Source organism: Chelonus insularis, unplaced genomic scaffold (genome assembly GCF_013357705.1).
Source record: "Chelonus insularis isolate UGA/USDA-ARS -01 unplaced genomic scaffold, ASM1335770v1 scaffold_229_pilon, whole genome shotgun sequence".
Taxonomy (NCBI): Eukaryota; Metazoa; Arthropoda; class Insecta; order Hymenoptera; family Braconidae; genus Chelonus; species Chelonus insularis.
Genome location: NW_023276790.1, coordinates 163,546 through 188,624, shown reverse-complemented (window position 1 = coordinate 188,624; position 25,079 = coordinate 163,546). Strand labels below are relative to the sequence as shown.

Here is a 25,079-nt window from a genome sequence, read left to right as displayed (position 1 = left end):
ACTATCAATTGATCACGTAAAGCTACTTCTGGACATTTTTCCATTGCTCCCTCTTTGGGATGTCAATAAAAAAAATTACGCTATTATCATCAGCTGATTCATGATATTTTTTTTTATTGTATCATCAAACACTTGTTCAAGGACTAATAAGGATTAATTAGGAGGCTATGTTTGACAGTATTGTTCAAGTCATGCAATGTAATAATTACTGATGTTAAAAATCTTTTCAATCACTTGTGAGTTAAATAAATAGTTTATTGAATTTTAACCATTAATAATAATAGTTCTTATCATTATTTATTACAACTGTATACGCTTATGATAGTTTAGAAAATATTATTTATGTTAATTTAGATGCAATTATGATACAATTATTACTAAAATGGATTGTATATCAAAATTCTTGAAACTCTAGATCAAATAACTTTTGTATAATATCATCAATTTGTAACTCTTTCGATATTTCAGCTATCATTTCATCAACAAGTTTATCGGCTATCCTAAAAAGAATTTTAAAAATTAAAAAGTGCATTGATTTTTATGACAAAGAAATAGTGACGAAGATGAACAAAAAATTTATAATTACCACGCAACCACTTCCCAAGGTTTATTTGGACTGTTGCTTGTGTACATTGGATTTAATCTACATGCATCTTGAAATTTATTACGATAATCTAAAAGTTCATCAATCGATTCTTGAGATACGATTAATGGAATTAATTTTGGATTTTCTTCATTTTCAATATTATAAAGAGATGTTTTAACACTCTGCTTCTCTTCTTCTACTTTCTTTTTATTATTTGTTTTCGATGAAAATTTCTTCGTATTATGATGAAAAATTTCTGATTTTTGTAGTGGCTTACTAAAATTACAATGATACGCATAATTATCAAATTGATAAGGCAAAAAATATAAACGATAAAATCTAAAGGTTTGATAAATAATTAATAATTCATCAACAAAATAAGCTTCTGGGAAATTCCATGATTGAATTGAAACTTTGATAGCTGTATACAGTAATTAAAAACATACTTCATAGAATTAGCTGTATCATATTTAATCGAATCGATTAAAAACTCCTCTTCAGTCTCTTTGTTTTTTTCTACTAAATATTCTTGTAAAATTTCTAAAAGAGTTTCCATTGTCATTTCATTAATATTTATTGGTGATTTCTTTTGCTGAAATGAACAGGACAATCCGTAAATGAATAAATGATAAATGATTGAGATTATTTTATATCTAATTCATCAAACAAACACTAAACTTACTTTTTCTGTTATCAAAGATATAACATGAGTAATAATAGGCAGAAAACTACAGAATTGTTGATTGGTCAATAGTAGATCTCCATTAAGATTTTGATCTTTAACAACACTGTTGAAATTTTGTTTACTTGATTTAGTAGTCGTAGTAGTAGTGGTTGAAGGTTTTGAATTTTTATCTCGTTGACGTGACTTGACAGCTCTTTTTACTACTTTTCGATTTATATTTGATATAGACGAGTGACATGCTCTTGATAAAATGGCGCTATTTCCCTAATAATAATTAAAAAACGAAATAAATGATTTAATTTAAATGTTCCGGTTTCACATTAATAGATTAACATTAACAGATAAAATTATTAATACCTCTTCTGAATCAACTGGTATCATTTCTACCATGGTTTTAATATCATCCTCTTTCTGGAATCTTTTGGCTCTTGATGGACCACGTTTAATTGGCTCTTTTGGGTTTTTTAATATGACATTAGATACTGGAATTGTTGCAGTTGAAGGATGATCAATTAACTTTAACTTTCCAATATTAGGTTTCCTCTCCTTCATACAAAATCCAACTGTTACTGTATCAATAAATGTTGAGAATTATCACATAAATATTACTCCAAAAAGAATTAAGCTAAATTTTAACTCACTAGGCCGTTTTTTCTGACTCTTAGCAAATCTATTATCTGCATAATACATGCTAAAACGGTTTGGCAACATTTTACGACTATCAGTTCGAATGTTTCTTCTTTTGGTATCGATAGAAGATCTCAAAGTGGATTGTGTAGTGTAACTGTATATAGGAGATGCTTTTTCTGAATTAGAATAAAGCTTTGATAAAATGGCATTACATCTTTTTTGAGTATCTTCACCCTATAAAAAGTAATACAAGCTTTTATTACAAAAAAGATAATAAACTTTTGTTAAACTTTAAATGTCAGTAGAAAAGCCAAGTGTAATATGATAAAACTATTTATAAATTTAATTAATTACTTCTATTAAATTACCAAAGGAGGTGAAGCAGCATCACCTGCTCCAAAATATTCAGCAGTAAGATTTATTTTGGAGCAGACATCTTTTAAATCCATAACTATTTGAAGAATTTCTTTGAGCTTTCCTGGATGTCCTTTTAAACATGAACTTGGAATATGTTTACAATAAGCACATAAAGCATTGAATAATAATTGATGAATTGAACATAATTTAGTTTCTAAAGCCTGCATATGTAATTGAGATATTCGTCTAGATGGTTTTATCCTAGCATTCGGTAACATCATTTGTATATGCCTTTGAATATCTGCCATTTGCCTACTTATATCATACAAATAATTTCTTGAAAATCTCACAATAAATTCCATCATTCGTTGCTGTCGACGCTTCAAGTCTATTTCTCCATCTGGAATAGGTATTCGGCAAAGTCTGTAATGGATTTCGTCTAAAAGTTCTGAAATTTTGACCTGAATGTCTAAAATTTTTTGCGCAACTATAGGATGAGGACGAATTATAGAGGAATATTGATCACTGTTGTGAGAAGTAATTCCAGGTGATAAATCACATTCTCGACAGTTATAATCTCGAAAAATACATGACCGTTGATGTTGAAGTTTCCGTTGGTGTCTAATGGTATTTTCATATCGAGATTTAGATATTTTAGTTTTAAAATCTAATTTTGATATTGGAGATCTCTCATAAACTAATGGATCTTCATAAGCTTTTTGAACCTCTATGTAAGTATCACAACTTCTTCTATCATCATCGTCATTGTGACTTTTTACATCATAATTAATTCGAGATAATTTTTTCTTAGGTTTAGTCAGTCTTTCAGTTTCTTCTAAAAAAGCATCCTGTTCAAGTCTTTTTAATTCTTGATTTAGATGAACTTCTTCCAAATTGTTCTCCAACACTTGTCTAAAACGAATTAATAACTAATTAATTTTTTAAATTTTTTATGTTCATTTAATAGCCAGTAATATTTACCTCGGATTTATAACATTGTGAAAACAATCTAACAGACATTCAGAACCTTCTTCATCTTCTCTTTCAATAAAAGAAGCCCATATATTTTCCTCATCTTTTTTTATCCTTTCTCTTTTAATATCATCAATATCATATTGACATTGGTTTTTTGAAACATACTACAATAAATTTATTTATTTGTCAGATTTTCTTTTACTATTCAAACAGTAAACAAATAACAAAAGTAATTGAAAGCAAAAAAAGAATTATCTCATGAGTACGAAGTAAATGAATAATTGACATTGAGATAAATACCTCAAAATTGTAGTTCTCTTCTTCATCTTCCGAAGTAAAAATATTTTCTGATTCCTTATTTATTGAAGAATTAAATTTAAATGAATTAATTAATGACATATCGATGTGTTGGTTATGTTTCTCACCGAATATTTGGTTTTTTGATCCATAGATCTATCTTTTATTATCCAAAACCATGGTAAAATTATTATCAAGAAATTTTATCATATAAACTAAAAAAAATAATTTTAAAAATAATTAATTTCACAGTAAAATAGAGAAAGGACTGATAAGCGCGTTTTTTTGTTTACGCGTCGTTGGGTAACAACCGCCCAAAACGTTTTTTATTTTATTTTTTTAACGCCAAAGGCGGGAAATTCGAATGCATTGAAATAGATAATATAAAATAACTAGAAATAAGTTTTTACCTACTTTTATATTCAACGCGTTGCTTTAGAGAACGTATAAAATAAATATTAATTATTAAATATATATCAGAAAAAATTTGATAATTTTTATTGTGTATCTTTTCATTCATCAGTGTTTATTTTCTTTTTGTCATCATATTTGTATATGTTTATTTGTTATCAGTCCGGTTGACATTGGCAAGGCTGTAGACAAACACTGATTCAGTACTTCCAGAGAGTCGACTCCAGCACACACAGGTGAGTAAAGGAAAATAATGTACTACATGCATATAGTGGGTGCGGTCGAAACACCCGCACCAATGACCGAGTCTGCTTTGCGAAAGCATAGCACATGAGTCGATCAATACCCGGCTTCTTCTACGGAGAAAGTAGCCTCAAGATTTTCACCGGTTCAGTACAGAATATATTCTTTTCTCGGCTTTATTTATTAAATAAAAAGGACGCGTCCATTACGTTTGCCTCGTCTCAATCGGGTGGACAACCAGCCAAGGGAGGAAGGAATTCGTGAGGGTATTTATTCCGGTATTAAAACACCGAACCCTTTACCCTCCTCCCTGAGTAAGGTTCACCACCTCTTGGCGACGAGTTCCGGTTCTACGTCGCTCAGACGTGCAACGTACGTATTATTTTATTACGCATCTACTTTTCAAAAATTCGATTTGTTTAGTAGATTGGTTGTTTGATAAAATTATATCTTTACTTTTTTGATTAGTTGTTGATATTGTTCAGAAAAGTAAGATGTTAGAGTAGAAAATCATTACTTTGTTCATTAGATTGTTGTGTTATGTTACAAATTAATATGCTGAGTGTATGTAAGACCATTTTAAATTATTTATCAATGTAACCTATTTTTACAGAAAAATCAAAAAAGACAGTTCTGAAATGACTTCTAAAGTGCTTGTGAAACTGCCAACAGTTCCATTTTCTCAAGTGAGAAATAAATATATAATAATATAGATTATTTATCTATAATTAAGTGCATTCTTTCGTTGAACTATTGATGCGTCATGCAAACAAATATTGATTTCAACTGTTAACAGGGAAAAAAATCAGCTGAGTTGATGACATTATCTGCAAGAAATGAGGGTGTTTCGACTCCAGTACGTTCTCAACAGGGTATTAATGGAGAAAGGACAGCACAATTGGAACAAAACATCAAATTTCTTCAAGAACAGCATCAAGCAACGCTTCTTTCATTACATCAAGAAATAGAATCTCTTCGTCAACGAAATAGAGGTAAGAAGTGTGTGCATTATTTATAAAGTCAGTGATTAAAGTAGACAATCAATAGTTCTATTTAAATTTCACCTTTGATTTTAACTAATTTATGTTAATAATTAAAACTAAAGAAAAGATTGATATATTGAATAACACATTTATTTCTTTAGATTTACAATTTCAACTGGTGTTTAATAAAGGAACTATTTCTGCAACTAGTAGCCCATCATCTCCAGAAGATAATTCGAATGGGTTCATCAAACCTAAGGTAAAGTTAAAATAGTTAAAGGTATATTGATTTAGAATTACTTAATGTTACTTGAAAGAATGTTTCGAAAATTCTAAATAGCTTATTTTAAACATTTCTATAAAATATTCAACTAAATTTCAACTGTGAGACATCACTTCGATGAATCATTCGATGTCTGTCTCATAGGGAAGCCCAGTTTGTGTCAATGTTACTCCTCTACAGATCGAACTCCTGGAACGTGATCTAGAAGAACTGAAAGTTTCTTTCAATGAAGCAAAAAAGCAAAATTTTCAACTTCAAGAAGTCATTGAAAATCAAAAGATGTTTGTATTTTTAGAAAAATTCTTCTTCCTTCAACTGTAAGTAAAATGGTATAATTACTAATTGGTAATTAATTATGCAGAAAGTTAGAACAGGCAGAGAAAGAGAAAGAGAAACTCCCATCGACTGAGGCTGGAATTCAAGTGGGAGAAGCATCAGAAGCAGTACAAAACGATTTAGCAGCACGATTGGAGGATGCAGAGGCATTAGTAAAAAGATTGCAACGCGAAAATGCAGACCAGCAACGAGAAATAGCGTCAATGAAAGCATCATCAGCTAAAAATGGAAATCGTAATGGACATGGTCGAGGTCGAGGGAATGAAAATGGCCATCATAGCAGAGGATCATCAGGAGATCCTGGACAATCAAATAGAAATTCTTATAAATTTCCACCATTAGAGAATGAGAATTATTGGAGGAATGTTACTCGAGGCCGTTCAAGGTTTGTTATTAATACTTTATTATATTTTTTGTTAATCAATCCATTTTTCATTTTATTTTTATTATATTATTATCATGTTCTATATAGAACTCATAGTACATCATTTATTGATTTCAAGTGACAGCAGTAATATAATATTTCATATCTGTGACAGTTACGAGCGTCAGTCGGGTCCACATCGACGAAATCATCCGGAAAAAGAAGACAGTGAACCAACTGATATGCCCTGCAGAATTGTCTTACCTGAGTTATTGAATAGCAATGTAAAGCCAGACCTTCCTTGCTATCCTCCATTTTATCGTTCACAGAGAGGATATCATAGTGGTGGAAACTACTATAGAGATGGTGGAAATCGAAAATTTAGAGGTCAAGGACGTCCAAGAGATCGTCGAGATCAAGATCATCGTGGCGATTATCGAGATCGAAATTCGCGAGAACAGTAATGAGACTTTAACGATGGCGCACATACGTCGAGAAATCAGTAACAAATTTCATTATTAAATTATACACGGTAACGTAACCAACGTATACAATTACTGCATAAAATGTAATATGTGGCTTACAAAGCAGACTCTGTGTTTTAGTTACCTCTGCATTGGAAAATCAAGTAAATATTTATTATTCACTTTTATGAGGAAAGTTTAATAGGTATGTTCATATATTATAAAAGATTGAATATTCTACACTCGGGGAAAATATTTTATAAAAAGTAATATATATTATTTGAAAAAGAGATTAATTTTTGAATATTTAGTATATATTTTTTCATTTCATTTATTCCAGTTGAGTTTAGCTGTACCACAAATATATTTTATGTAAATTTGGATTAATACTTTGAAAAATGAATATCTTTATTATAAGTTCACTTTTTATAAAAGTAAATAATGTTATTTTATTTATTTTAAATATATTATTCTTTTCTCTTATGTGAAAGATCAAGTTTCACATCATATGTAGCTGGATAATAGCCGTATGATCTGGCATTATGATAAAAAATGTAGCGAGATATAATGAATCAATACAAAAATACAAATTATAAATTATAGAGGAATATTTACAATCGTATTAGAATCTCCATCATACTCTAAATTTAATTCAATATTAACCCGTATTAAATACGAATTTAATAAAAAAATTAAATACAAAAAATAATGGAATTATGTAAGACTTAATAACAACTTAGGAAAGTCAACATTTCCAGAAATTAATTATTCCAAACTTTATAGAAAAAAAAAAACATCGTAAACATTTATATTCCTCCAAGAAATTACATAAAAATAATTAGACACATAATGATTTTCTGGATTCAATTTGTGAATTTCTCCGATTTAATCTTTAATAATTTTTTACTTTCAATTGATTGAACTTTATTTATAATATCAATTATTGTATTTTTTCATTTGAATTTGAATTTAAGATGATTTTAAAAAAATGAAGGACAAATAATTTGAATGAATTCATTTATTTAAATTTGATTTTTTAGTTGGTAATATTAAAGATATTATTTTGAAATTAATAATTAAAATATATAAGAAAGTAAAAAATAAATTAAAAATTAATTTGGAGTTTTTAATGGACATTTGTTCTGGCACAATTAATATTAATTGTAACTGTTCATGTTTGCTTATACGTAAAATGCAATGCTGAGCTTATTTGTGATAATATAATATTTTCGATATTTGATGTTAATTATTATATAAATATTAATAATACAATTATTAATATAATAACATTATTTATTTATTTCATGAAATGATAATAACAATGTTACTTATCGTTTGTTTTTTTTTTTAGCAAGATTACAAAAGTTTTATGCAAATAATGACCTGACATGAGTACTTGTATTTTATTGGCATATAAATTCTAATAGGAAAGGCCAACAACATTGTCTTTAATATCTCAGTAAAAAATAACGTACGAATGTAAACAAATGGATCGTAAAAGTTTTCTCATTTTTTTAGCTTTAGATTTATAATCACGATAAACTGAACAACAATACCACAAGTCTGCATGAATAACACTCCCAAAATTGAAGTCATCAATATTAACATAAATATAAAATGCGCCTCATGTTAATGATATTTATTAAAATTATAAAATAAATCTTTATAATCATAAAGTACAATTAATACTTGTACGCTTGAATGGGTGATATATTAAATATAATTAATATTGCACTGAATTTTCTTGTTTAATAAAATATCAAACAATTTTTCAAATTTGAAAAATTCCTTTACATTAATACCACTAAACATTAAACAGACTTTTCTACCATTAATAATTCATGAACACTAAATTAAATTCAAAAAAGAAACATTTTTAATCTAAAAAAGCGCCAAAATTTTATAAAATCGTTTTTACCGACTGCAAGTATGGTTTGTTTTTGTTGACATATGCTGCGTCGGTATTACAGTTTACACCTCATCAAGCGCCATATGCGTTTTTACTTCACTTGCAAAATCATCATACACATTGCAACTTGTTGACCTTCTTAGACCACGTGTAAGCGTTTTGATTTATTTGACTATTGTTTATATACAATTAAAAGAATAGTAATTAATTAAAATGGGCAGAGGAAGAAAGCATAAACCAAGGAAGAATTTTGCCGAAAAGCGTCGAGAGAAGCAGAAGGTAAGTCATTTTAAATTTTCTACCCAATGAATTGATTTTTAATATCATTTGGTTATGTTTATTTTTAATGATATCAATTAATAAGATGAATATTTATTTCAGAATAAAGTTGAATCAGATAGGGAAAAAACTCGTGACTATGCAGAAATTATACGTGAAAACAAAGATTTTGAGACATATTACAAGCAGCAATCGATAATGCCAGATAAAGAATGGGATCCTTTTTTGAAAACAATGCGAGAAAATTTACCAACGGCTTTTCGTATTACTGGTTCACGAGCTGAAGCAAAAGCTTTGTTGAACATCATTAAAAGTGATTTCTTTCAAGAAATATTGAACATGAAAAATAATGAGAATGGAGATAATGAAGGAGAAAAATTACGACCACACTGTTTACCATTTTATCCGGATGACTTAGCTTGGCAATTACAGTTGACTCGTAAAGATATTCGACGATCTGAAGCTTTTTTCAGGTTACACAATTTTTTAATAGCTGAAACTAACAGTGGAAGCATCAGCCGGCAAGAAGTAGTAAGCATGGTACCTCCATTGGTATTAGATGTCAAACCTTGGCACAAAGTTCTAGATATGTGTGCAGCTCCAGGATCTAAAACAGCTCAATTAATAGAAATGATTCATGCTGATGAGTCAATTTCATCTCCAAAAGGCTTTGTTGTTGCTAATGATTTAGATAACAATCGATGCTACATGTTGGTTCATCAAGCCAAAAGGTTAAACAGTCCAAACATTCTTATTACAAACTGTGATTCCTCTATAATGCCTAACTTTAAAGTAACTAATCCTGATGGAAGTAACGGAGTGTTGAAATTTGATAGGATTTTAGCTGATGTTCCATGCAGTGGTGATGGAACGATGCGAAAAAATCCTGATATCTGGTGTAAATGGACTCCAGCTAATGGAAATAATCTTCACGGAGTTCAATACCGAATAGCCAAGAGAGGCTTGGAGATGTTAGCAGTTGGAGGAAAGATGGTTTATTCTACTTGTTCGTTAAATCCAGTAGAAAATGAAGCAGTTTTACATAGAATTTTATCAGAAACTGGAGATTCTGTTCAACTAGTTGACGCAAGAAATGATGTGCCAGGTCTTAAATGTAATCCAGGTGTGAGTAACTGGATATTAGGTACAAAAGATCTTCAATTTTATAAATCTTGGGAAGAAGTCCCAGAACATTGGCAAACACAAATTCGTCCAAAGATGTTTCCACCTAAACCTGAAGATGCCCCTAAATATCATTTAGAAAGGAGTATGAGAATATTGCCTCATCATCAAAATACCGGAGGATTTTTCGTGGCGGTTTTAGAAAAAGTCAAGCCTCTTCCTTGGGAAAATGATACTTCTACTGTTCAAGAAACTTCTTCTAAAGATCAAAAACCCGTAGAAGAAATTAAAGAAGAACAAATGGAAGTTGATAAAGATAATGAAAATAAAAAAAGAAATCTAGAAGAACAGAATAAGCCTCAGAAGAAAAGGAAGAGGATAATAGGATACAGGGAAGATCCATTTGTATTTTTTAAGGATGAAAATGAAGCTGTTTGGCCATCAATTAAGTAAGTTATTCATTTAATTTTAAACGTAGGAAAATAATAACAAACTATTTCTTTTTTTATTATTTTCAGAGATTTTTATGGTATTTCTGACGAATTGGATCCTCGATGTCTCCTTGTGAGATGTCATGGAGGAAAAAAGAAAAATATTTATTTAACATCACCAGCTATCCGAGACATTGTTTTATTAAATGAAAATAGTATTAAGATGATTAATACTGGTGTGAAGACATTTGTACGATGTGATAATAAAAATATGAGATGTCCTTTCCGTCTGGCACAGGAAGGAATAAGAAGGGTTTTCTCCTTTGTGAATGAAGAACGTAAATTACATGTTGCTAAAGAAGATCTGATAACTCTTCTTCAGAATAATGATCCTCACAAGCCTCCAGAGATTGAAAAGTTAACTCAGACGACTCAAGAGCGATTGAAAAATATTGGTAATTAAAGCTTCAAACTGATATATTTATTAAACTATTACTTATATTTTTCATATAACATACAAAAAAATTATGAAAATTATTATTTGCTTTTATTATTTAGCAACGGGAAGTTGTATATTAATTTATGAAGAAAATTTGGAAAATTCTGAGCCACTAAAATTAAAAATAGCTGGATGGCGAGGAATAATGTCCTTACGAGCTTATGTTCCAGTTTATGATGCAGTTCATTTTCTACGATTACTTGGAGCAGATTGTTCTAAATACGGTATTTAAAAAAAAATATATATATTCCATAAAAAAAAAATTAATATCAAATAATAATAATCATTTGTATACATTTTTTGAAATTCTAGAAGTCAATAAATTTGAGCAAAATAGGATTGCAATGAAGAATAGTACTGAAACTGAAAAGGAAAGTGAATTAGAAGAAGGTGATACAGGTGACAATGTAATGACTGAAGAACTGAAGTTGAAAAGAATTGAAGCTGTTGCTTAAATAAATAATTAAGTATGAGGCAATTATTGGTAAGCCCAGTAGAATTATTTATTTTCGCACTTTTTTGTAGGTCGTTTATAAAATAAATCTGAATTGAATGCATGTAACATTTTTTACTATTCAATAGTATAAAAAGAAAAAGTAATAATAGCTATAATTTTTAAGTTTCAAGTTCTACTTGATGATTCAATCCTAATAAACTATTAAATAATTACTTTTATAATTGACGAACACAGATAAATTCTATTGGTCAAAAATAGAAATACTTTGTTATTGAATTGATACAAACCTTTCAGTTATTCAGAAATATTGAAGTTATAAATGATCATTTATTTTTATTAAATATTGCTAGCTATTGTAATTACGATAACTATATTATTTTTAAAAATAATTTAGTATACATGAATTTGTATAATGGAAAATTGTTGCATCAATTTCATAATGACTAGCAAGTTTATTAACAGTAAAAATTCTTCAAGTAAAAATTTTAATCAATTCTCTTATCAATACATAGTCAGGAAAATCAGCATTCGGCGATAATTATCAATAATTAATGGATGGTAACAAGTTAATATGATAGTATTGACAGCGGTAGTAATTACCAATGAAAGTATTAAGTAATTAATAAATAGTGATTATTTATAATTACGTGATAATCATCTCTAGAGGACGGGTTTTACTATCAAAAATTTTAATATATGTATAAATATGAAAAAACATCACATTTTAAATAACAAATACATAAACTATCAAACAAAAAAGGACTCAAAAATATCTGTATTAAATAGAGACAATCCACAATAGTGGATTGTTAAGATTAATGCTAGTAGTCTCTTCCTGTTGGTGAAGTTATTTTCCCACTTAGAATTTGAGACTTAGACGGCGATTTTGTGCCTGAAATGGAATATTTTAATATAATCAAAAGTATTTCATTAGCATATTGATTGAACATGAAAATGTTAAAGAAAATTTTAACTTTATTTCTTACATGATTTACTAAATTTATTTCGAGGGTTATTTGTGCATGGACTCTCTCCCATCAGATGATCTCTCCATTTATTTTGATTGACTAGAATATGACAGAGTGGACATCGACTATATCCTTCAATTGGTTCTGTAAATGATTAAGAAATAATTTGATTAAGTATTAAATTTTATAAAGGTAGTAAAGTAATTCAAAGAATGAAAAAATAGCAAATAAAAATGTTTACTTCTGCACTGTTCATCCTTCGAGTGTTCAGGAAAACATTTTTCTAAAACAGCTAGCTTGCATGTATCACACTTGACGTAGCTATTTCGTTGATCACACTCGTTCAACAAGTGTGAATTTAAGTGCGAAATTTCCACTACTTGTTTACATGACTCACATCGAGTCAGCATAGGACAACTCCTCCAGTAATGAATATTCAAACCCTCTTCAGAGTATGCTTGGTCTTTCGATAGACAAAATATACAAGGTCTAAAAATTATAACTCAAATTATCATTTGTTCTATAATTAGATAAGTTAAACAATTGAAACTATTATAAAAAATAACAATAATTACTTATCGCCTTTGTAATCTCCACTATTTTCTGAGGGTGACGTGACGCTCGTTGAACTTTCTGTGCTGACATGCACTGGACTTGACCTAGAAGGGGACTTTGTGAGGTTTGAGACATTATTGTCAATTGACTTTGTACGAGTTGGAGTTACTGTGGACTTTTGATTCGATTCCAATTCTTTTTTTCGCTGAAAAAAGAAAATTAATTACTTCAACTACTGTTTAGTAGCTTAACTACATGTTTAACTTGTTTTTTAATTGTTGAATTTAATACCTGAAGATCAATTAAATCAAATTCATGGAAAAGTTGGCGATACAATAAGTTTCTTCTGGTGATATCATCATCTGGAGGGAGCTGTTTTCGAACTAATCGTGGATTAACTTTATAAACTAACACTAAAATCCTCTCAGAAACTTTCCTAACTGCTTCTGCTGGATGATGCAAACCGGAAGATCCTAGTTCGGAGAGAGTTCGGCATGTTAATCCACTGCAACAATGACAATATCTTATGAGAGCAAAAGTATAAGGTAATACAATCATGAAATTAAAGAGAAATGCTAAATTTTCTATCATTCAAAAAATTAATGATAACATCATAAAAATTTAACATTTCTACAAAACAATTTTATAAGTTTACATAATTTAATTTAAAATATTTCTAATTATTAATTATTTAATAAAAAATACTAAAATTTTGTTAAATGGGATCAACTTGTAATAAAAAATAATCTACATGAATGGTATTAGGTTTTCTATTATCACCTTTGTTTATCAGTAGAAATGCCATGATTTAGAATAAGTTGCTCTACCATTTCTAATCGACTTAAAGCTAATCTCTGATGAGTACTGCTACTGACTGGACGACTTAAATGGACTGGAATTATATGAAGTTCTCTTACACATGGACAATCAGCCATGCTTAAGATTGTGTGAACTGCCATATTATGAATCCGCGGAGTAGTGTCTCCTGATTTAGTTAAAAGCTCTGGAAGCAATCTATCTACGCTTCTAGCTATTTCAGCTGATGATACTCTAGAAAAAAAATCCAGGAATTTTGTAAAATTTCTATGAGTATTAATAACAATTTCTAACCAGCTTTTTTACAATTAATCTCTATTTAAGATAATAGATATTAAAAATAGTGCAAAATTTTGTACTATTTATTCTAGGATATTTTTTTGGTGCTTATATTACCTATTTGTAGCAAATTCAGAAAAAAATATTCTAATTAGTTGAGCAGCTAAACTATATACACTGAAGACTTTGTCTCTAAGAGCTCGATGTAACAATAATATCGTGGCCCTTGCAGTCTTATTTGCTGAATGCTTGGATACTTCTGGATCGAATTTTTTCAATTCATCTTTTAACATCATTAAACCTTCCTCTTTATCCGTAAATTGCTTTGAATAAAATTTTTCAACCTAAATCATAGTGAATAATTAAATTGATAGTTGTAAATTAATATCATCTCTAATATTTTTAATTTACTTTACCATTTCCATTCCAAAAACAGTAATTGGTAGCGCAGCTTGCTTTTTTTCTCTATCGTTGAGCTTTGAATTGATTTTTATATCACTGCTATCTAAATGACATTCTCTTGTGAACTCATTCGTGTGTGAACTGTAATGAAAAGCATTAAAATTTTATATTTTAATTATCTAATGAGAAACATATGAAACTTTTTAAAAACATTAATGATTTTACTGTCGTAAAGCTGGAATAGTTCTTTCTTCATAAGCTTCATAACTAGATTTTAAAGAAGGTCCAGCAGATTTTGTTTTCCTCTTCAAAGATCCTGTGTTTCGACTATTATGTCTTTCTATCACACCATTTGAAGGACTTTCTGTGATTTCTATAGTTAGAGAATAATAATAATTGATTTGTAGCAATGAATATTAATAGATTAAGATCAAAAACTACCTGGACTATGAGGCTTTTGATGAAGAGGAGAAACTGGAGGTTGATGAGCAGGTCCAGTGGGTGAAATAGCACCATCACGACCAGGTGGAACAACTAATCTGGGAGGTGATAAAATATCTTCTGGGACTCCTGTCGTATTTGATGTACAGGCAGCAGTTGGCTCTTGGCCATCTACTGATGAAATATTGTTTTTCTCCAAGGGCTAGAAATTTAATTAACAATTTTCGTTTCAATACTATTTCACTTGCTAATCAGCATTCAATGCCAGCAAAAAAATTCATTAAAACTGTATAATTTGAATACAAATTTACAAAAAATATATAGTAATAGATAAAACATTTACCCCATTCAATTCTAATAAATCTTCAACTTCCAAACTCTCATAGACTTCTTGTCTATATTGTTGTGCTTGAGCTTTCTTAGCTTTTGCTTTATCATAATCCTCCAATGCTATAGCATATTTCTTCTCTAATTCGTACTTTCCAAGTCGTTCTCCAGCTTTTCTCAAGATCTCCATTGCAACCTTAAGCTTTGATGCATATTCAAATCGTTCCTCTATTAAAAAACAAAGAATTTTATTAATTACTGTTTTACAAATACCTACTAATACATCACTAATTTATTTTATTTACCTTCAGCAGCTTGTAATTTCTTAGCTTCCATTTGTCTAATGATTTTTGCAACTTCTCGATCGACATACATTTCAAATGCCAGGTCATCATAGGGTGATGTGTAGTGTGGATTGTATGGAGCATCAGCTTGATCATGTCCAAATGGTTCTCCAATAATGTTGATAGCAATGAGGCCAACCTAAAATAGAATCGATATCACTAAAACATCCAAATGTCTTCATCAAAATATTCCATCAATTTTATTTTTACCTGTTCATGAACATTATGAGAATTTTGGTGTGGTTTATGCAGCCGTAATTTAAGTGAATTAGCTTCTGTTTCTGGAAGAGCAACACTTTTTAATTCCCTGCTTTTATAAAGCGTAGATTCATTGTCTGATAATGTGATATATCCTAAATAATTAAATGCTGTATTCACAGAAGCATTCTCTTCTCGTGTTGTCCATATTTCCAATTTCTCAGCTGGAAATAGAAGGATTATTTTTTGATAAACTTCTCAATATAACATGTATACCTATATATTTTCAATTAATATCTGGCCATATTCTCAAATTCACAGAGTCCTACATTGCTTGCGTGATGTGCAATCAGTTCAAGGTAATTTCCGTAAGAAATTTTTCATTCATTTTACTGTTAATTTTTGGAAGTAATGAAACTTACTGTAGCAACAATGTTTACTCAAATCAATATTGGATTGAAAATAAAATATGCAGTGTAGGCGTATTAGACGTGGTCAGTGTTAAAACATTTACATTCAATTTGAAATAAATTTATCTATTGCATTATCTTATTTAAACTTTGCTCAACAAAGGCTACTCCAATAAATTAATTTTAAAGGTTACTTGAATAATTTATCAAAACATATTATCAAAATGAAATATGTATAACTAAATGAATTGTTGAAAAACATTTTAATTTTCATCCCAAGTTTATGTTTTCTTTAATCCTAATGTATAGACTATAATGAAGAACATGTCGGAATTATCAGCAAATACTCGAGGGTAATAAAAAAACTATTTTTACATACGAATGAGATATTGATGAGCAAGCACTTGAATTCTCGTGATTTTTGCTGGTCCTTGAAGTCGTAGGATAAGCTCCTGTGGATATCCACATCTTCGTGCACTCTGCCATCCTCTTACAGTTGGTCCATGAACGTTTAGTTCAAGACTAGAATGTCTTTCTTCTTCACCTAGATGAATAGATTCTTGTATAAATAAAAACAATCTATATATACATTATTGATATAAATAAATAGTTGGTGTGAGGTTAATTTATTTATTTACTCGGCTTTTTTGTAAAGAAATATTAAAAATTAATCAGATTGAATTTTCTAAACGTTCATTTATACATACTTGTAGCGTACACGACATTAAATCCTATTTTTCTTGGCATGACTAGTCTTGTTTGAAATTATTTCCGATGAAGAAAGAGACTATTTGATGTCGAGAGTTATGTAAATGTATGTAATGTCAAATTTAAAAGGCACAATCATTTCAAAGCTCGAAAGTATGGGTGCTGGCAAATTCACCCCGGCGCAAAGCCAACCTTGCAGAAACGTCTGATCGCAGCTAAGCTTGCGCCACAACTGAGAGTTACATTGGCTCTGTTCCTTTAGCAAAACCTTCACTTAAATTTGTGAATGTATCAATCTTTCATAGGAATTCTTCCAACTTTTTTCAACTTCATTTATTGTTGATTCAACTCTATTTATTTTTCTTTACTAAAACTGAATATTCAAAAGTCAAGAAAATGATTTAAATAAAAAAAAAAATTCATAGAATATTCATTCGCAATTTTATTCTTATTTGTTTTATTTAAGTAATTAAATCATCGAAAAATTTTATCTCTTGAAGTTCTTTCAAATATAGACTACAAAAATTATTTATTTACTTTTGCTGTCATTGTAAAAAAAAGGGCAAATTAAAAACAGGAAAGGAAATAATTTTTATCATTAACATATCAGGCATTTTTGTTAACCGGGAAATAATTGTCCAATACTCTTATATACTTAGCCTTTAACCCTCTGACAAAATTAACCCTCGGCTTCATAACGGATCAATAAATGGAGGCTGCATGACGTCAGAGAGGGTGCGGCGATTGCGATTGGGTTGGTACAATCATTACTGATCTGCTCGCTTGATATTTAATACCACGTGTGTAAACACGTGTATAAAAGTTGATTTTTGTTATTAAATAAAATATTAATATATATGGATTAATGAGTTAGTAGATAGATAGATAAATAGCAAGTTGTTCAGCGATTGATATTCAGTGTTCATTGATTCAACAGATATCATGTGTTTCAACAATAAATTCACTACACATGTGTAAACCAGCAATTTACGTATATTTTTATATAATATTGACGATTATTTACATAGAAAAATGGAATGTAGATGAATTAGATTGCTTTGCGTATAAATAATATTTTCTTTCAAGTAGTAGCAAATAGATAGAGAAGTCCTTTGATGAACTGAATTATTTCAGAGCCACCGAGCTTAGACTGTCCATAAACTCGATCAACAAATGAAATAGGTACTTCTCCAATGGTATAATTAAACTGTCTGGCTCGAACTATCATTTCCATTTGAAAAACGTAGCCTTTAGACACGCAAGATTCGATGAGCTTTTGCAGAATGTCTTTTTTGTAGAGTCTAGAAATATATACAATTCAATTATTGCCTGATTATTTACTTGACATAATTTTATTTTTTGATTCTTTAAATATCGTTTTACCTAAAACTGCCAGTTAAATCACTGACTCCAGGTCTCAAAAGTATTTGAGTTAAAAAATTAGCACCGCGACTAATGAGCTTTCGTTTAAAGTCCCAGCCATAGACTCCTCCACCATCAATGTACCTTGTTCCAGTAACAATATCATAATTCTTTTCTTTTTGGAGTTCTATCATTTTAGGAATAAATTGTGGCTAAAAATAAAGAAAAATTGTTGATTAAAAGGATATAATTTTAATTGATTTTCTATTTGCCAGTAAAAAAAATAGAAAATTCACATGATGAGATAAATCTGCATCCATAATTATAATAAAATTTCCGGTTGCATGTTTTATTCCATGAATATAAGCAGTACCAAGTCCAAGCTTTTTCTCTCTAGGTTTTAACACAATCCTATGTTCACCATAAAGTGCTTGGAGTTTTTTCGCTACCTCTAATGTTCCATCTGGAGATCCATCATCAATAATGATAATTTCATATGGAGCTCTGTAATCATTTATGATAAATGTGTTAGGAATGAAAATAAGATCATTGAAATGGTACATAAATACAGAAATCATTGAAATTATCAACAAATTTAGCCTGGTTGATAAAACATGAACAACTATATTGATATTTGAGAAATTTCTGTTAAAAATATTCAATTTTGATAAAATATTATCTCAGTATGAAATAAAATTCACAATTAAAACATGAAAAATTTATCACAATATTATGTTTTTGACAACTGAAAGTAAGGTTATATCACTCTACTTACAAATCAGTCATGTATTTTACAATCAACCATACAATTATTGGCAAATTTTCAACTTCATTGTAGGTAGGAAGAAGAATAGAATATTTATTCTCTACCGAATTATCATTAGAAGCTGTAGTCATTGTATTTAACTGATTTATCTCAATTTTTGCTGAGTACACAATGTTTTTACTACAGCTCTCACTTCTGTCGTGTTCTCCCTGGAAGGAGATAGCAAAGTTGATAAAAATATCACTATGTAACCTAACAGTTTTAAAACGTGAAAAATGATATTACATGATATTATTATGATAAAAAAATTACTGTGAATTATTTTTAAATTCTTTTGGAGTAAAAAATGTTAGAAAGTGAGGTTAGATAACATAGAATAAATTATTTTTCCGTACCTGTATCAACAACGACAGTCAGTCAAGTGCACTCAACCTGTTACGTGTCTAATTAACCTCACCTGTTCATAATATTTACCTATTATGTAGTGGATTATCAGCAGGAATTATTAAGAACCACCAAATTCCAATAGTTGATGGATATAAAAACTAATTCTGTTAAAAACATTATTAATATATCACTCAACAAACATGGGAAAAGCTACAAAAGTAGTCGTTTGTGGAATGAAAGGTGTAGGAAAAACAGCATTATTGGAACAATTAATTTATGGAAACGTTACCTTGAAAACTGTAAGTATAAAAAAAAAGAAATATAAAATATAGCACTGGAAAATGAATTATATTAGATTTAACATTTGATTGAATTAGCTTGAAATTAGATAGTGTGAACTGCTCATTGACAGGCACTTGAAATATCTATTACTCGTTGGTATTTATTTACTGATGATAATAATAATTGAGTATCATATTATAGAATAATTATAAAATTTTTTTAATTAGACATAGGCATAAAATGTAGAAATGTTAGTGGAAATAATTAAATTGATTGCCACGTTAGACCTACTAAAGAATGGTGTATTAATAATTCATCACTATAGTTATACATAGTGTTTATTATGTCATTCTACTGTATATTCAATGTCAAACCGTACAATAAATCATTAAATGTCAAGAACAAACAAAAAGAAAGTTTTTCTTATATCTTAGTTGTATTTACAAAAAGAATATTTTTAATTTTTTGTAGTGTCCAGAATTTGGGCAGTTCACCTTGATATTAACAAATGACAAAAATATTTATTGATGATTATTGATAGGAAATCCATCCTACCATTGAAGATATCTATGTTGCAAATGTAGAAACAGACCGTAGTACCAAGGAAAAAATTCGATTTTATGATACAGCTGGATTGGAGGCTTTGCAAAGTAACACGAATAATCAACAATTGGCACGTCATTATCTCGGTTTTGCAGATGGCTATGTGTTAGTTTATGACACTGCCAAACCTGAATCATTAGATGTTCTTTTTCCTCTTAAGAAAGATATTGATAAGAATAAAGATAAAAAGGAAATTATTATTATTGTGATAGGTAATAAAACTCGTGTGGAATCAAACCATCAAAGTTTAGAAAATACAGCTAGTAAAGCTGTTAACTGGTGTACTAGAGAGAAAATAAAGCATTTTGAGGTTGATGTAATGGATAGAGCTAGTTTATATGAAGCATTTATTTATTTGTCTTCTAAGTTGAATCCTGTTCAGAATAAAAGCACTTTCTCACAATTAAGCATGGGTAGAAAAAATGTTAAAACTGAGACCACATGATTTTTTTGAAAATTTGTAGACTGTTTATTATTAAGTTTTTTAATATTGCAATATCTTTAGATCTGATTATTAGGATTAAAATGATTTAATATCATAATGTAATTATTAGATATTGAGGAATAAATTATATGTAAAAAGGAAGAATCATTTATAAAATAGAAATGAAAATTTGTTTAATTAAAAATTAAAAATGGATAATTATTGAACAGTTTGATTAATTGTAATAGAAGATTTTTTCCTTTTGGAGAGTATAATTTATTTCTCAAAACTAACATGTTTACGACTTTTTACAAAAATGATGTAAATATTGTTGAATGGTCTTAAGCATATGAAGTTTGACTTCATTAAACCTGATTTCATTGATGCATTTAAGCATGAACATTCATAATTTATATAATATATGGCAAAGTACTTAAATCAATATGACCTTTAGCAAATTACAACGAATTTAATTAGTACAAAAATCTTATTCAAATAATCTATTTATAAATTTACTTTGCATTTCTTATGATACTGAAATTATGTCATTTTATTGGTCGTTAATGGATAGTAATTATTATGATCGCAATATATATATATATATATATATAACATTTTTTATATTCTTAGTTATGACGAGTTAGTAAAAAATAAGTATAAAAAAGAAAATAAAGTGATAAATATTTTTTCGCAATTTTCCGTACTTAATAGCATAATATTTTTATTTAAATAAACTATTTAGTTATAAAATATTTACTTTAATTATGATATTAATTTGATTGAAAAATATTAGTTACAGTTGAATGATAAACAAATACTGGAAAAAAATCAAATGGGACCATCAGGGAAATAATAACACATTAATTGCAGTTAAAAACAGTTATCATAAAAAACTCACATTATATTAATTATTTAGTACACGTGAATAAGAAAAATTTAAAATACGTGTCATACAGTAAAAATAGTAATTTATCACATAATCATTAATTAAAAAATTAGCAAATTGATCACTTGTAACTATTACCAAATGATGGCCTTTTTTAATTGCCTTAATATTATCAACGATCCAAAAATGTAATCCCACAATTTGCTGCTTATACCAAAGCCTGATTGTAAAAAAATTCCATGACAATTATTTGCATTTAAATAAAGTTATTTTAAACAATATAAATACATAAATATATATATACATATATTTACCTTCATCATGATGAGTGAAGTGATGATAATTATGGTACCTTTTCATTTCGTATAAATAAGTATGAACTTTCGGTGATCCATAATGTAAATAGTAATGAATTAGATCATAACATAAATATCCTGGAAGATGATTTATAAAAATTATTAATCAATACATAAAGATAATTTACTGATACAATTAATCAAGATTAAAAGTTAAAAAATATTACTTTATCTACAAACTATTATTGACAGTATGATAAGATTATGAAATGATTCTAATAATTTTACTAGATCAGCTAAAATAGTTCGTATGAATGATGACTAAAGTTTTTGTTATTTTTTAAAAGTTTTTAATAAAAATTACCCGTCATGGTTCCAGCAGCAACGATGTCAATCATGGAAGAAAAAACTATTTTATATAAATTATAAAGAATAAATGCTATAAATATACCAGCTAGTGGCGGAAATACTAGTCGTTGATTATCAAAAGGCGCCTGCAATAAAAATAAACTTTTACTCAATATTAACAACTTCCTGTTATTATGATTTTATTCAATAGCTCATCCATTCATTTTAATAATATGTATTAGTTTCGTATCATAGGTAGTTTAAAAATTAGTACTTTATGGTGTAGTCCATGAATGAGGAAATGTAGAGAAATAAGTGTTGGCGAGTTGGTTGGTGGCTTTAAATGAAAAAGCTTTCGATGTAGAACATATTCAAGGAAAGTCCATAAAAGTAAACCCCACAAAAAAGCTAAAACTTGATAATGAACAGGAAACACTGTAAGGAAAAAATTTCTTTAGTCAATATTCTAATTGAATTATGAATATATAAATACTCTATTACCTGTAAGCCTGGAAGCATTTCTCATAACTCCTTGGTATAGAAAATAAACACAAATTGGTATCCAAACAACTGGAACTAAATACCAAGGTGTAATAGTAAGAATTTCCAAATAATCAGATTTAAAAAGTCGTATTGAACGATTTACAGGTAAATTGACCCACTCCCAGTATCTATCACCCAATGAACCAACTTGACCCAATAATGGTAGCTTCCAGTCAATTAAATTCTAAAGTCGATCACAAATTCATATTATATAAAATGTAAAATTAGTAAGATGTTTTTTATTGAAAATCTTTGCAAAATTTAATTATGCAAGAGTCAATTCATTATTATATTTATTTTATTATTAAGTTATTTTTACATCCTCTTTATTTTTAGGCGTATATAAAATACTACGTTTTCACAACTTGGAATAATTAATTATTGTAACTGAGTTATTATAACTCTTCATTCCATTTATTTGATTAACTATGTTATTATGAAATTAAAAATTAAAAAGTAATTAACTGATAAGTTTAAACTTTCAAAAAAAAAAAAAAAATTGTTTACTGACATTAAATATTTTCAACAATCCATTAAATTTAATAATGAAAAAGAAGTAAATACGTGGTTGAGCTACTTATCTAAGTAAATAAATTAATAAAAGTATTTAAGTGATAAGTATGAATATTTTAACATATTTTATAATTTGCAAAGATTCCTTTAGTAATAATGATTATTTTTTTTACTTAACAAACCTCAATATCTTCATAAGCTCTATCATTATTTAATTTAAATTCTTTAAATAAATGAAATGCAGCTTTTGAATGTTCGACATCAGTAAAAATTTTATCTAGTGCCAATCCTTTGTAAGCTTTGAGTGATTGACTTCCGCCAGGATGATTTTTAAGAAAATCACTTATCTCATAAGTGTCACCTTGATACTTAACAAAAAATTTATTTATATTTACACTATTCACATCACCACTTTCACACTTTTCTTCGTTAATGTAACTTAAGTTGTTTCCATTACAACGTTGATTTTCAACTTCATTACTGTCTGCTATTAACAGACTGTCTTCGACCTTCTTCTTCACCTGTGGCGTCATGCTAACAGCTAGCTTTATTCTACTTCTCTAGCAAACCGATACAAATGTCCAAGATTTTTATCGTCATCATTCTTAATATCCAGCCAAAAGAGGGGTGTTATGTTTATGACGTGGTGTTTATAAAAATGTCAAAGTGTATTATGTCTCTTCTAAGAAAAAATAGTTTATTTTTCGATTAATTTTATCAAATTATTAACTCACACTAATAATATCCAAATTGTCACTTATTATTTTGATGAATTTTTCATGCATAAAAATAATAAAAAGTAAGTTCATGATTTTCAATGGTTCTTGATAAAACAAAGTGCTTCTTTACAGTATAAAACAAGTTAAAATAATAGATATCACTTCTGATAAGTGATAATAAATCGCGACCACTAGCACGTTATTTAAGAGACATAAACGTTTGGAAATAATAAGGGTTTTGAAGACCGATTTTCCTCACATTTATGAAAAGTAGAGGTACTGGTTTGATAGTAAACACTGGAAATATGTGGTAATATTTATCTGATTGAACAGCTGTAGAAAATAGAATGCACGTAATGTATTTATTATTATTACATTGATAATAACGTAAAATATTGAGAAGTAAAATAAAAGCACCAGGTAGAGGTAAAACTAAAGAAAGGATAATTTTGCCAAAATGACTATTTTCATGATAATTATATCAGATTTCTTTTCTTCCCTGTACGTATAGTGTACTAATGCATTTAATCAAGGTCAAAGTGTACTCTTCTTCGTGTAAATTTATTTCAGGCATGGCCGCGATTTTCTGCTTGAATCATGGGCAATTATAATTTTAGACCGATTGGGCAATTGGTTAAAGTTTGTATTTAGAGAATTCACCACTTAAAATTTTCACTAAAATTGAAAATAAAAATTAACAATATTTATTGACAACCTTGCTAGTAAATAGCACACTTTGTTCGTCTTTGCCTGACAATCGATTGGTTTGAATAACTAATTTTTCCATTTTTCCGTGAAAGAAATTCCAGTAAATGTCTACATGCAATGTTTAGAGATAACACTGGTCAAGTAAAATATACTGGAAAAATATTATAATTATATGCAAAAAGACTTGTACGGATTAGATAAAGAGGTCCGTCTTTGACGATCATCTAGACCTAACTGACGTCTAGGACGCGCACGGACTGCTATGTGTTATCGCTGACAATTATACTGATATTTATCGCAATCGTTCCCTTTAAAAATGTGCTCTAGCTTAGCTACGTAGCTTTGATGAGACTGATTAAAAAATTTCCATGTAATGTTACTTTTTTACAAATCGATAGAAAACTATCACCAACAGCTAAACAAAAATTTTATCATTGATAGCAGAAAGCTTAAGATATTAATATTGAAAATCTTATCAATTGT

General features: G+C 28.7%; 7 protein-coding genes across 13 annotated transcripts; 3 read left to right on the top strand and 4 right to left on the bottom strand.

The window, feature by feature from the left end:
• Positions 1–26: 26 nt before the first annotated feature.
• LOC118073112 (uncharacterized) lies at positions 27–7,447 on the top strand. 4 transcript variants are annotated; one of them, XR_004691074.1, is made up of 9 exons: positions 27–236; positions 4,104–4,177; positions 4,798–4,870; positions 4,981–5,176; positions 5,329–5,426; positions 5,595–5,731; positions 5,812–6,171; positions 6,326–6,682; positions 6,756–7,447. XR_004691074.1 is itself a non-coding variant. In XM_035093416.1 (8 exons), exons 3-8 carry the CDS (start codon positions 4,823–4,825, stop codon positions 6,612–6,614), a joined length of 1,092 nt encoding a protein of 363 aa, XP_034949307.1. In that variant the 5' UTR covers positions 27–236; positions 4,104–4,177; positions 4,798–4,822; the 3' UTR covers positions 6,615–7,447. The 4 variants fall into 4 exon arrangements, 3 of the variants coding, with proteins under 3 accessions (XP_034949307.1, XP_034949306.1, XP_034949308.1); XM_035093416.1 differs by having other exon boundaries at positions 5,631–5,731; positions 6,326–7,447; XM_035093415.1 differs by having other exon boundaries at positions 6,326–7,447.
• LOC118073110 (uncharacterized) lies at positions 320–3,830 on the bottom strand. 3 transcript variants are annotated; one of them, XM_035093409.1, is made up of 10 exons: positions 3,659–3,830; positions 3,534–3,587; positions 3,240–3,397; positions 2,270–3,170; positions 1,913–2,135; positions 1,629–1,840; positions 1,269–1,535; positions 1,033–1,178; positions 587–862; positions 320–500 (listed from the first exon to the last, which is right to left on the bottom strand). In XM_035093409.1, exons 1-10 carry the CDS (start codon positions 3,680–3,682, stop codon positions 395–397), a joined length of 2,367 nt encoding a protein of 788 aa, XP_034949300.1. In that variant the 5' UTR covers positions 3,683–3,830; the 3' UTR covers positions 320–394. The 3 variants fall into 3 exon arrangements, with proteins under 3 accessions (XP_034949300.1, XP_034949299.1, XP_034949301.1); XM_035093408.1 differs by having other exon boundaries at positions 3,534–3,830; XM_035093410.1 differs by lacking the exons at positions 3,534–3,587; positions 3,659–3,830 and having other exon boundaries at positions 2,270–3,187.
• Positions 7,448–8,614: 1,167 nt separating the features above from the next.
• Positions 8,615–11,411, top strand: Nsun2 (tRNA (cytosine(34)-C(5))-methyltransferase Nsun2). The gene is made up of 5 exons (XM_035093461.1): positions 8,615–8,802; positions 8,905–10,373; positions 10,443–10,810; positions 10,914–11,078; positions 11,167–11,411. The coding sequence occupies exons 1-5, from the start codon at positions 8,737–8,739 to the stop codon at positions 11,307–11,309; spliced, it is 2,211 nt and encodes a 736-aa protein (XP_034949352.1). The 5' UTR covers positions 8,615–8,736; the 3' UTR covers positions 11,310–11,411.
• Positions 11,412–11,681: 270 nt separating this feature from the next.
• LOC118073140 (centrosomal protein of 104 kDa) lies at positions 11,682–16,979 on the bottom strand. Of its 2 annotated transcripts, none has more exons than XM_035093459.1 (15): positions 16,759–16,979; positions 16,431–16,595; positions 15,654–15,865; positions 15,405–15,582; positions 15,116–15,327; positions 14,773–14,974; positions 14,557–14,704; positions 14,346–14,472; positions 14,047–14,273; positions 13,615–13,884; positions 13,126–13,357; positions 12,855–13,039; positions 12,521–12,768; positions 12,298–12,423; positions 11,682–12,203 (listed from the first exon to the last, which is right to left on the bottom strand). In XM_035093459.1, exons 1-15 carry the CDS (start codon positions 16,796–16,798, stop codon positions 12,133–12,135), a joined length of 2,643 nt encoding a protein of 880 aa, XP_034949350.1. In that variant the 5' UTR covers positions 16,799–16,979; the 3' UTR covers positions 11,682–12,132. The 2 variants fall into 2 exon arrangements, with proteins under 2 accessions (XP_034949350.1, XP_034949351.1); XM_035093460.1 differs by having other exon boundaries at positions 11,684–12,203; positions 13,126–13,339.
• Positions 16,980–17,734: 755 nt separating this feature from the next.
• Positions 17,735–19,046, bottom strand: Dpm1 (Dolichyl-phosphate mannosyltransferase subunit 1). The gene is made up of 4 exons (XM_035093451.1): positions 18,897–19,046; positions 18,418–18,625; positions 18,143–18,333; positions 17,735–18,060 (listed from the first exon to the last, which is right to left on the bottom strand). The coding sequence occupies exons 1-4, from the start codon at positions 19,016–19,018 to the stop codon at positions 17,841–17,843; spliced, it is 741 nt and encodes a 246-aa protein (XP_034949342.1). The 5' UTR covers positions 19,019–19,046; the 3' UTR covers positions 17,735–17,840.
• Positions 19,047–19,449: 403 nt separating this feature from the next.
• On the top strand, positions 19,450–20,782 carry kappaB-Ras (NFKB inhibitor interacting Ras like 1). Its single transcript, XM_035093452.1, has 2 exons — positions 19,450–19,573; positions 20,098–20,782. The coding sequence occupies exons 1-2, from the start codon at positions 19,475–19,477 to the stop codon at positions 20,602–20,604; spliced, it is 606 nt and encodes a 201-aa protein (XP_034949343.1). The 5' UTR covers positions 19,450–19,474; the 3' UTR covers positions 20,605–20,782.
• Positions 20,783–21,447: 665 nt separating this feature from the next.
• Fa2h (Fatty acid 2-hydroxylase) lies at positions 21,448–24,984 on the bottom strand. Its single transcript, XM_035093449.1, has 6 exons — positions 23,352–24,984; positions 22,615–22,840; positions 22,388–22,548; positions 22,130–22,259; positions 21,784–21,903; positions 21,448–21,689 (listed from the first exon to the last, which is right to left on the bottom strand). The coding sequence occupies exons 1-6, from the start codon at positions 23,700–23,702 to the stop codon at positions 21,604–21,606; spliced, it is 1,074 nt and encodes a 357-aa protein (XP_034949340.1). The 5' UTR covers positions 23,703–24,984; the 3' UTR covers positions 21,448–21,603.
• Positions 24,985–25,079: the final 95 nt, after the last annotated feature.